The sequence below is a fragment of the Phocoena phocoena genome, chromosome 2 (genome assembly GCF_963924675.1).
Source record: "Phocoena phocoena chromosome 2, mPhoPho1.1, whole genome shotgun sequence".
NCBI classification, from domain to species: domain Eukaryota; kingdom Metazoa; phylum Chordata; class Mammalia; order Artiodactyla; family Phocoenidae; genus Phocoena; species Phocoena phocoena.
The window spans coordinates 76,883,415-76,895,459 of record NC_089220.1 but is presented as its reverse complement, the minus strand read 5'-3'; the positions used below and the strand labels follow the sequence as shown (position 1 = coordinate 76,895,459).

At 45.8% G+C, this 12,045-nt stretch overlaps 1 protein-coding gene across 1 annotated transcript in view; it reads left to right on the top strand.

The window, feature by feature from the left end:
- RYR3 (ryanodine receptor 3) overlaps positions 1-12,045 on the top strand; it is a 374,244-nt gene that overhangs the window by 274,046 nt on the left and 88,153 nt on the right. Inside the window, exons 53-62 of the mRNA XM_065871700.1 lie at positions 191-280; positions 1,362-1,508; positions 1,718-1,780; positions 2,953-3,028; positions 3,144-3,267; positions 6,019-6,134; positions 6,653-6,720; positions 7,704-7,825; positions 11,242-11,291; positions 11,685-11,745. Of these exons, the coding sequence (XP_065727772.1) occupies positions 191-280; positions 1,362-1,508; positions 1,718-1,780; positions 2,953-3,028; positions 3,144-3,267; positions 6,019-6,134; positions 6,653-6,720; positions 7,704-7,825; positions 11,242-11,291; positions 11,685-11,745 (917 nt within the window). The remainder of the gene's footprint in view (positions 1-190; positions 281-1,361; positions 1,509-1,717; positions 1,781-2,952; positions 3,029-3,143; positions 3,268-6,018; positions 6,135-6,652; positions 6,721-7,703; positions 7,826-11,241; positions 11,292-11,684; positions 11,746-12,045) is intronic.

Below are 12,045 nucleotides of genomic sequence, written 5' to 3'. Positions count from 1 at the left end.
AGGGTTCAAAATTCAGGGAGCAGAGGGCCTGACAGCCCTAAAGGATCAATTAGACATTTTGGAGGGAAATTTCCAAGCTCTGTCACATTCCATTATTTTATTTGTTCAGTGAAAATTGAAGCTGGGATATGGGTCACATAGCAGGGCTCTCTGGGTGCCAAGGATATTTGAACTGAGAACATTTCTACAGAGTCAGAATGGATGGAAATATGGAATTTCCCTGGATGAAAATGTGAAGACCCATCCATTGATCAGGCCTTTCAAGACATTAACAGAGAAGGTAAGGACCAGGTCATGCTAATTTCCCTCCCCTGGGAATTATATCAGATGGCAGAGGAGTCGAGGGCACATTCACCATCCAGTTCCTTAGAGACTTTCCAGGACTCTGGCAGACTCCTCAGGAGCTGGCCCATGGGCCACAGCCTCAAGACTGGTTTCTGAGAACCCAGCCTCCCATTCTGCTGTTTGGTTCTGAAAGCCCATTGGAGAGAAAAGCACCAATCAGCACTTAGAGGCTGGGCCAAAATGCATTTGTGTTTCACTTGTAACTGAACTAGGAAGGGCTTCTGTTAGATTGTTGCAGGGGGCGGGGGGACTTGCATTGTTGGAGAACATTCAGATAGAAAGGACTTCCAATCATGACGGATAAAAAGAATAGAGAGGAGAGTCCCCAGGGAAACGTGGACAGGTCTCCTGGTTTGTTTTGTGTGTTTTTTAAGTTATGAGATTTGGTTCAACTCAACTCTGAATTCCTATCTTGCGATCAGTAAGAGTTCCTTGCAGGCTTTAGACCTAGTGTCACAGGTAAAGGATGACATGTGTATCTTTTTGTGCATATTGACCAGTTATAAAATTGTGCATGGCTCGAAAGAGAATTCTAAATCTAAGAAAGTCTATTTCCCATGCTCGGAGGAGAGCTTCGTACAAATGCATTTTGACGTGTCCCATCTTAAATACCTACCAGAGAACAGAAGTCACTCTGGAGAGAAAGGGGTGGGTCCAGGGCTGGCGACTCTTGTGCAGTGGGCGGGGCACAGAGGAGGCAGAGGTGGCAGCGCTGGGGGGTGGGGGGAGGAAAGAGGTCATTCTCCTGTTCTCGCTCTGCTTTCTCCACAAACTGTGGATATGTCTGGCACATTCCCTCTAAAAGCAGGAGACTGTGGGGTCCTATACTTAAAAACCTCAGAAAGACGGATGACGTGTTTCAGATGGGTTGCTGCAGAGGGTGTTCTGACCCAGTGAGAGGAAGCTGGAGCCGCTTAGCTCCCCTCCACTCTGGGAGGACCTCTCTTCCGGGAGACAAGCCAGCCACAGTGCTGGGCCGTGCCCTGCACAGCTCTTCTGCTCCAATGTTCTTCCAGGAGAAGGAAATTTATCGCTGGCCTGCCAGAGAGTCCCTGAAAACCATGCTGGCTGTGGGCTGGACAGTAGAGAGGACCAAAGAAGGAGAAGCCCTATTTCAACAGCGGGAAAATGAGAAGCTTCGAAGCGTGTCCCAGGCCACCCAGGTATGACCATCACGCCCAGAGGCCAACACTAGGCCAATAGAACCCATGGAGAATCTGGGAAAGCTATCCCCAGGGTATCAGAGATGAGGCCCACCACCAGTGAGCCCTGGGAATCTTTCAGGACATATCTTTGGCCACTGAAGTCAGGGATGCTGGTGAGAATAAGGCAAGTAACGGGAAACCCAGTGATTCTGCCTTTGCTTTCCTAGGGCAACAGCTACAGCCCTGCTCCCCTGGATCTCTCCAATGTTGTGCTGTCCAGAGAGCTCCAGGTCAGTGTTGATACTTTCAGAACAGCGTAACGGACTTTCTAAAACCCCTCAAGTGCAGGACATATTACCCTCCAAAGAGTGTTCTAGAAAGGGGCGAGGGGGAAGAATGCCTAAAACATATCACCACTGAGATATCAAAATTAGAGAGGGCCACAACGAGCAGAGGCCACTCATCTGACACAGTCTCAGCAGAATTAACCAACAGTCTGAGAAGGTGAGGCTTTGCGCTTCTTCCAGAGACGTCATAGCAGGTCATGACTCAATAGAAGGAAGATCGAACAGCAAATTACTGTACAAAAACCCAAAACAGAACTTATAACAGCCAGGAGAAATAACTAGGAGAAAATGGACGAGGTGGCCCCTGGGTTGGGGTGCTGGACTGCTCACACCGGGCCCCCCAACCTTGAGGACAATCGCACATCCCGTGGTGGATTCACTTGAGTTGCCCTTGGTGGTACAGACAAGTCATCATTGTAGGATTTAGGGACTTACACCCAAGAGGATGAAATTAAAGGCTTAAGCTTCCTCACCCCCATTCCTCCCCTGTGCACATGTCAGTGACCGTGACCGGCCCCAGCCTGAGGCCGTGACTCCTCAGAGAGTCCATCAGACCAACGCTTTGGACCTTAAAGAAATTTTCTTTCCAGAGTACACCCTTCATTCCGGGTCACTATTTTATGAACCTTATAAAGATGCATTCTATTTGAGAAATCTTATGTGCAGCAGTTTTCTCCAACATGTGATTACTTTTAGTTTGCAAAGCTAAAGGCTTTCGGGGATCCTAGAGTTTTGCTTGACCCCCCCCCCCCCCCCCCGCTCCCAGCTCCCTGTCTCGGGTCAGGAGTAGAACACTTCACTCCTGTGACAAATGAAGTGCCACCAGAATGCAGTTTCCAATGGAAATGTGTGTTTCTCAGAAATGCATCAAACTGCCAAGATAATAAGTTACCAGAAAAGGACAGAATTGGAAATTGTTTTCTGTGTGTATGGGAAGATATAAAACTAATGGGGTACGTAAGCAAAGACTAATTAATGATGGGAGACACTCAGCAATGTGCCATTAGCGTTTGGTGGTGCTCTGTTCCCGAGGCTGCCTGCAATAGCGGGGCAGATATGAACCCATTTTTCTTGCTTGCTTTCTCTCTGACTGTCGTCTCCCTGTTGGGACACAGGGGATGGTGGAGGTGATAGCTGAGAACTATCACAATATCTGGGCCAAGAAGAAGAAGCTGGAGCTGGAGAGCAAAGGTGAGCTAGATTCACAGCATCTCCCACAGAAGGTGAGCTGGGGGGCAGGTGTGTTTTCCCAGAAGTGCAAAGGAAGAGCCACCTATTTTGTCATCTCTCACTTTCCTGACCCCAGGTGGCGGCAGTCACCCTCTTTTGGTACCGTATGACACCTTGACCGCCAAGGAAAAGTTCAGGGACCGGGAGAAGGCCCAGGACCTGTTCAAGTTCCTCCAAGTGAACGGCATTGTGGTTTCTAGGTAAGTCGTCTTCCAGGTGACGTTAGCGGGCCAGGGGCAGGCTTGTGTGGTCTCTCGTGCTCTAGATATTTGATCACCTGCCTGCAAAGCAGATCAGAGTAAGGATAGCGGTTGAGTCTTTTGAAATGAATAGGTGTTTATTCTGGAGCATGAAGCCCTCTCTTCCGACATAAATAAGACTGGTCGATATCAATTTCTAAAAGTCAGTTACAGCAAAGAATCGTGACAAATTATACATCTGTACCTTAAACATTTAATTTTAATTAAAACAAACATACATGCATTCATTCACAAATCTTGTACCATAGGCCCCCAGATCTCATCTTTGTTGGTTGTTTTATTGATTGGAATTATAAACCACATCCATAATGCATCCTCAAAGCTCTTGAAATTGGGCTAAAGAGCAGTTAAGGTATAGTTAAGAGAATTAAGGTACATGCAAAATAATGTAAATGCAGTATTCTAGGTTTGTTTTTTTGTTTTTCAATTTCCTCCCTATCTTTTACGGTTGTCTCACACCTAATTCAGAAACGCTGGTTTTGGAAACTTACGATCGCAGGTCTTTGCAAAATATGCAGCTTAGTTCTCACAGGATCACCAGTTCTCTTCACACTTGTGTTTTTTTGTTTTATGTGATATTTAATGAAATGCCATAATAACAATAGGGAAGATGAGTGACATCAACAACCTTTGAACAAAGATGGCAACTCCACTGGAGAGACTGAATGAATCATGATTTCCTAAGACTTTCTCTCAAACTTATGTTTGTCAGAATCATCTAGACAAATGTTTTAGGTGAGGATGGTCTGGGCTGCTTAAGTCTTAAAGGTAGAACCTGTTTTCCCCCGCTGGTCAGGTGTCGGTGATGGGCTGTGCTTGCGGCGTCTTTTGTAGAACGAAAAGCAAGGCAGTGTCCCCACCTGGATAAGCCATTCCTCCTGAAAGAAATGTCTGCTGAGCCAGCTGCTGTTTCTTCTCTTAGTTTCCTACAGAATTTTTGCCACTGAATGACAGAAACCTAAATAAAAATCTATGCAAATATTTCTGTTGTAGCTCATATGAAAAAGTAACAAAACCTATTTGCTGTATTGTTGAGTGGGAAAGGTCAGGCAGCAGGAGACAGCCTCTGGGAAAGCATTTAAGAAAGACTCCCATCGTCATTTTAATCCTGTTCTTAACACCAAGATGCATGCAGACTATGATTTGCCAATAAATAACTTGCTCACAGAAGTGAAAAATTCCTCTTGGCTATAAGAAGGGAATCAAGGAAATAGGAGAGGGAAAGGAAAAAGACCACAGAATTCAGCAAACATACACTTGTAGTGGTTTACCCTGAGCCAGAGCCCGTGGTGGGCACTTGGATGTACCGATAAGGCGGTAACATCCCTGTCACCAAGGAGAAACCCTAGGTTCCCGCTACCCATGCCTCAGACCTGCTCCATCCTCAACTTCCCCATCACTTGACGACAGCCTGTTCTTCCCGATGCCCAAGCCAAAAACCTTGACTCCTCTCTTTTTCCCTCAACCCACATCCAATCCTTTAGGAAATGCTGATGGCTCTCCCCTTAAGATACCCGGAATCTGACCACTTCTCGCCCTTCATGCTGTCACTGCCGTTGCTGAAAGGGCTTCCTTCCTGGGGCCCCTGTTTCAATCCTTGCCCTCGGTCAATTTTAATCCTAGCAACTAGAGTAATTCTGTCACAATGTGAGTCATATCATGTCGTTTCCTCTACTCAAAGCTTTCAATAGCTTCCCATCTCAAAGCAAAAGCAAAATGCTAAGGACGGCCCACGGCACCCTGACGGTTGCCTCCACTGCCCACCCCACGCCCCTCTGACTGCCTGCTCACTTCCATCCCTCCACACTGGCCTCAACTCAGCATGCATGTGCCCACTCAGGACCTTTGCACCCCCGCTCCCTATGCCTGGAAAGCTCTCTCCCCTCATGTCTCTATGGCTCACCTCCTTCAAGCCCAGCGCTGATTTAACACGACAGTCTGCTCAACCCCATTTCAGGTACTCTTGGGCCCTTTCATCTTGCTTTAGTTTTTCTTTTTTTCACAAAACTTATTAACTTACAGCATTCCAGATAATTGTTTTTAATTTATTTATTTTATTTTTGGCTGCGTGGGGTCTTCGTTGCTGCACGCAGCCTTTCTCCAGTTGTGGCGAGCAGGGGCTACTCTTCGTTGCGGTGCGCAGGCTTCTCGTTGCCATGGCTTCTCTTGTCGCAGAGCACAGGCTAGTCTAGGCACACGGGCTTCGGTAGTTGTGGCTCGTGGGCTTAGCTGCTCCACGGCATGTGGGATCTTCCCGGACCAGGGCTTGAACCTGTTTCCCCTGCATTGGCAGGCGGATCCTTAACCACTGCACCACCAAGGAAGTCCCCAGATCATTTATATTTCGTTTTATGTAGTGTTTGTACCTGTTTATAGCAAGCACGTAAGTTCCATGAGCGCAGGGATTCTTGTTTGCATCTCTTGATTTATCCCCAGCTCAGTATTTGTTGAATGAATGACAAAGATCTTCCTGAAAAATCTTTGCAGAAATTATTGTAGCTCAGGTGTTGCATGCTCACAGAGGCAGGTTTCAAGTGCAGGGGGAAGTGAGTCAAATGATGAGTCAGGTCACTAAGCCAGAAGAGCCATCAACATTTGGAAAGCAGAGTTGACATGGAGGAAATTGCTTGTGCACCAAAGTCACATCGTTATCTCTGTTACTCCCTGGGGTTTTACCCATTTCCAATCTAGAGGTGTCAAGGATATGGGGCTGGATGCCTCCTCCATGGAAAAGAGGTTTGCCTATAAGTTTTTGAAGAAGATCCTGAAATATGTTGATTCTGCTCAAGAGTTGATCGTCCATTTGGGTAAGTATCATCGTGAAATATCAGAAAAATGTGTGCTTCTCATAATACCAGAAGGAATTAGATATTCCTTTTATGAAGAGCGATGCTTTCATACTGTAGCTGTTCATGATTCTTTGAAACATATGGTTTAGGCTGAGATTTTCCACACACACACACACTTTTAAAAAAATCAGTTTTGTCTTTGGTTTCCCTTCTGGGTTTGATTGAATCATTTGTCATTTTTCACATAACGCATCCTCCTCTAAGTTTTCCATCGTTTTGTTTTATGCCTGTGAGCATATGACTCAGCCTCTCTGAAGCTGCCTTCTTATCAGTAAAGAGTAGTGAAACCCTAGACAATTGACACAAGAAATAACCAACCCTCACAATTATAAAGTACTTTGTAAAATATTAGATATTTTATAAAATCAAATGGCCTTTTCATGACGAAAAGCTGCTTTGTTTCTTTAATGCTGTGACTCCTTTTGTTTTTGTTTTCTTTAGCTCTGGCCAACTTTGTGTCACTTTTGTCTTTGCAGAAACCATTGTCAGCAGTGGGAAAACTGAAAAGTCTCCCCATGACCAGGAGATCAAGTTCTTTGCCAAAGTAAGTGACTCTCTGCATTTAACCGGATTACCTTCTTCTTGGGATCTGTACAATTTAGGGTACAAGTTAAGCAGATCCAACAAAGATATCCAAAACTCCAATAATGACTTTGATGAGATGGACGTGTGTTTCTCTGTTGTGGAAAGGTCCTGAGGCAGGTGGGTGGTCCGAGGAGGTAAGCAGCCTGCTGTGCTCTACGCCATCACCCAGGGACTCGGGTTCTTCCTCTCTTGATGCTCTCTCATCTCCTAAGATGTGGTCCCTGACAGTGGTCCAGACTCACTTGTACCACATCTGTGAGAAAGGGGGGAAGGATAGCGGAGGGCAAGCTGTTGTTTTATTAAAGTTCTAAAGTTTAATAAAAGTTGTTTTATTAAGTGGCTAGAGCTTACTCATTTCAGCCTCAGCTAGCTGCAAGGGAGGTGTGTAATGCGTGCTTTAACTGGGTGACCCCATGCCCAGATAAAACACGGGGATTTCTACTGCTAAGAGAAAGAAGGGAAGAAAGATTTTGGGTGCCAGTGAGCTGTCTCAGCCACATAACCCTACTCAGAGGACTAAATACAAGTGAGACTTTGGGGTAGCCATGCTCTGAGAAGCAGAGACAGGATGGTCAAGTCCAGTAGTGCTGGGCCATGCCTTAAATATTCTGTTGGGTGCCATGCCCAAGAAGCCACATCTGAGTGCAGATGTCCTACAGGACGCCCCTGAAAATGTTGATTCAGGATGTGCATTTCTTTGGGCCCTTAGTCGGTGTCCTGCCCTATCCCTTCACGTATTTCTAAGGCCTCTGGTTACAGGCAAAGAAGAAAAAAAATGTTTTAGAAACTGGGATTCACGGGGTAGAGTTTCCTAGAAATTCCAGGACCAGAGTCTTTTTGTGTTCAGAGTCTTTTTGCTCATTAAGGATGAACTTTTTCAAAGGAACCAGAGGAAGGGCTTTGGCCAGCCTCCTAGAAGTTCATCTCTGGTGGATCTTTCAGGTTCTTCTCCCACTGGTTGACCAGTACTTTACCAATCACCGCCTCTACTTCCTCTCGTCCCCTCTGAAGCCCCTTAGCAGCAGCGGGTATGCCTCTCATAAGGAGAAAGAAATGGTGGCCAGGTGAGTCTACAGAAGAGAAGGTCGCGGTGCTCACGTGATTTATGTAAAACCCCAGACTCCTGGGGCTTCGGTGGTGAATCTTTTGGAGAAATGAACTGTGGCCTGATGATTGGTAGCTCAAGAGGTTTTGGTTATCATCTTGGTTTTGAAAGTGACTTTATTCACACTTACCTGTATATTATTTTGACAACCGAGAGAGGTGCACTGTTTGGGGGTATCAGTAGGGCTTGGGGGAAACTTATATACTCAGGTCAGCTTCTATCCTGAAATAACGTTTAGAAAAAGGAGAAGGTAATTCTGAAGCTTGGGAAAAGCAAACACACAACGTTGAGAAGAAACGGATTAATACTGTTTTCATTCTCATTCTTCTCAGGCTTTTTAAGCTGAAATTTTTTTTAAGGAATCAGATCTTCCAAGTCTTGGTGTGGATGATCTGAGATTTGAAATCTAGAGTGACATAATTCAATCTAAATTCCTAACAGGAAACAAATTTTCATCAAAAGCGCCAGCTTCCCTTCTTATTCCACTAGGCATGACACGTGGATGGCTCAGCAGAGCTGAGAACAAAGCAGGTGCTTCAGGATCAGGCTACAAGTGGGTACCACTATGCCTCAGGTTCTCTGTACTTGACTTACGAATGACAAGGGATGGATTAGACTTCTAAATGGCAAAGAGTTAAGGACTGCAGTAAAGGCAGTCTGTCAGCCCTTTCCCTGGCATCCACTGATGGTGAACAGTGTACTTTATATTTTGTAAGGGCCCAGCCATTGAATATGACCATCTTTGGGAGGATATTCAACCTTAGGATTTAGCTAACATTTAGCAAGCACAGCATGGCTCCGCAGTGAGCTCGATTTTTGCTATGCACAGGTTATTGCCCACCTGTGGAAATATCACTGTGAAACACCACAATGCTTTAAATTCCAGGAACCACCTGTGTGTTATGATCTCCATTTTGCAGATGAGAAAACTGAGGTTTGGGCAGGTTCACTCCAGTGCCTAAAGTGACCCAGGTAGTAAGTGAGTGCAAGAATGAAAGCAGAGCCCTCTCTATCCAGATCGAGTGCCATTTCCTCTACACTGTAATTACTTCTGACATTAATATTTGTTAAGCAGGGAGGAGCGCATGATGTCAAAATTAGATACACGTAGAATCACTTACTGACCCAAGATTTCCTAGATATTTTCATGACACACCGGTGTTTTTTGTAAGAAGTTAAGGAAATGAAGAGCCAAGTGAGATACTCAGATAAGCCAACAGAGGGCAGGTGTGTCTGTTCTCTTCATCTGTTTTTCTTAGGGTATTAATTCATGGAAATGTAACATTTGTTCAGCCGGGCACCATTTGTCACAGCTGGAATACAAGCTGGAGCTCGCTGATCGGCCTTGCAAATAGCTTTCAGATCCATCAGTGTGCCCGCCGCCCTCCCCTAGAAGTGGCCATATCGGCACTGAACGTGCTCACATTTCCAGACCCCTTTTGTTCCCAGCCTTCACCCATACCCCACCTCTTCTGCATCTGATGCAGTTTACCAGTGCTTTCCAGAATCTCTCCCCCGGGATCTCTTTAATGTATCACCTTCAAATTCTGAGATGAGAGAGAGGCGCCTGGGGACTCTGGCCCCTCATAACTCTGGGTGAAGGGCAGTGCTTCTGCTTGAATCGTGGGTCCCACAGGCAACAAAAAAGGGCCTTTGGAAATTTCAGACCCCGGCCTTGACATACCTGAGAAAGCACTTCTGACAGCAAGGGGAGCCACGTTTACGTTAGGATCAAACAACCCAAGGATCTGCTTTAGTTAGAAAAATGTTATTTTGTATTTATACAGAGTGGGTTCATTTTGAAGCATTTTGCCAGAAATAACTGAGTTTATCAGCCCCTAATTCCGCAGACTAAAAGGGTCACGTGATTAGTCGCTGACTACAGACGAGAAAGCTAGAACACAGAGCGGGATGAGGTCGCTTCACCACCACAGCCCAGCTAGTCCTGGCAGAGCCACAGAAACTCATATTCCTCCAGGATCTCCACCAACTCCATGAGTTTCCATCAGATACCTAACTCTGAAAAAAAAACAAACATCCGGGGAAGAGAAAAGAAGCAGCAGTTCATCTTTAATTTCACACTCGCTTGGCTGCCAAATTTCTGTTAACTTACTCTGAGCTCTCTTAAGCTCTAGGCCAGTGTTTCCAACTTATTTCCACTGCAAAAACAAATGACTAAACAGAGACTTTGGCTGTGGTGTCCAGTAGACAGCCCAGAAGGGCTCAGGGTATTCACTGAAAACCATTTAGAGGTGAACAAGTTTTCATCCCCACCAACACTTGGATGGATTTCTTCTCTATCTGAGCTGTCCCCTAAAGGTTTTTGCCCTGTGTGGGGCAAGACGCCCATGACTTCTAAAGAAGATCTTGGGAAGGACTTCAGCTAGGTCTCACCTTGGCATCCCATGGCCTGTACCAGGTGATTTTATTTTACTTCCCCTCTTTCTGTTCCACCAGGAAGGACTGCTTTCTGAAGGGATTGCTAAGTTCTTACCTAGCTGTGCCAATGTCAAGTAATGTCAGCGTTCTGAGGAATCTCCTCCCAAGAACTTCAGCAACACAGGTCAAATGATGGCCATAGTGCCCCTAGACAGGGGCTATCAGGAGTGTGTTCGGAAACATCCGTGGGCTCTTTGCTAACTGCACAAAGCCCTCTATTAGACACCGTGGAAAGTTAAACAGTGAGACACAACTGGACTCCTAGGGGTTCCATGGTAGACAGTACGGGTGAAAGCATGGAATAGGGTCAAAAAACACAAAAGCGTAGCAGATGGGATTTCCTAGCTTCAAAGACACCGATAAGACAGCAACCCAGTCAGACCTATAGGCTAATGGAGATGTCAGAGAAAAGCCATCCCTTGAAATGTTTCTGGTTCAGCACAGTGTTGCCCACACCTGAACCTTTAACTTTCTTCCAATCCCACCATCTTGCACACCTCCAACTAAGGCCTCACACCCTGTTCCCCCGAGTGAAGGCTACAAAAAGGGCTTGCAATCCACTGCAGTAATGGAAAAATCATGCTTCCTTCCAGAATCCTCGTTTATCCATGAATGTTCTACAGATGAACCTTTCAACATACAGTACGCTGTAGCGAGAGGTGGTTTGCAACAGGTGGCTCATTGCAAAACATGGTACTTGCTGCAGAAGGATTGTTTTCTGCCTGCAAGGTACCTCTCGTGATTCTCCAGCAAGACAGTGGGAACCACGTGTTGTCCTAGTGTGGTCCAGAGGATTCTTTGAGGGGAACACAGTGCATCTTCCTGGAGTGCTGTACTAGGCACTTTGTCTTACTGCACAGGGGCCAAGGGGTGGGGTACAAATGAGTCTTCCTTGAATCTCTGTCCCTTTCTGACTTTCATTCTTTTCTGCTTCAGCCTGTTCTGCAAACTCGCTGCTCTTGTTCGACATAGGATTTCCCTCTTTGGTAAGAGAAGTATTGCTAAAGGCTTCACCCTCCGTAATTATCCTGAACTTGTGTTTTGCCTTCATCTGTGGCTCCTGCAGACAAGCTGAGCCTTAGGACTGAGGTGTCACCTAAATTGGCCATAGAAAGTTGGTCTGAAGTATGATAAACCCCTCTCTCCCCCCTTGAACAGCTCAGATTTTCCACGCCAATGAATGCTTTAAGCCCTGCCTCTAACTTCCATCATAAAGCGATGCGTCAGGCCAGAGATAAATGCTTTGGCCCCAAACGGAGGCCTGGCACTTGGTGTGTTGGTGGTTAATAAGGCTGGGCTGTTTATGCTTATTGAGAAGATTGTGTTTAAATGACAGGCTGAATGCTTTGGGGAGTCACAGGTGATACTTTTGATTTTAGGGAACGATTCTACTACAATGGTGAGCTGTCTTCACATCTTAGCTCAGACACTTGACACAAGGTAAGTGTGCCCAGAATTTTCCAGTAGTTTCTCAGGACTCCCTCTCTGATCCTCTCTCCTTGCTTATTATTGTACTGAAGAGGAGATGTGTCACCATTATGTGGGAGCTGGGGAGAAAATGGAAGATGGGGAAAAGGTGGATCCCACCATGACGTTAGCACACTCTGTTTCTCAGCTCATATGACGGAGAGCCACCGTCATGGCAGGTACCGAAAGCTGAGCATTTGATCAATTCTTGTCTTCTCTTACTGAGAAGTTCATCTTTCAGAAGATAAAATATGTAACGTGGCAAAGTACCAC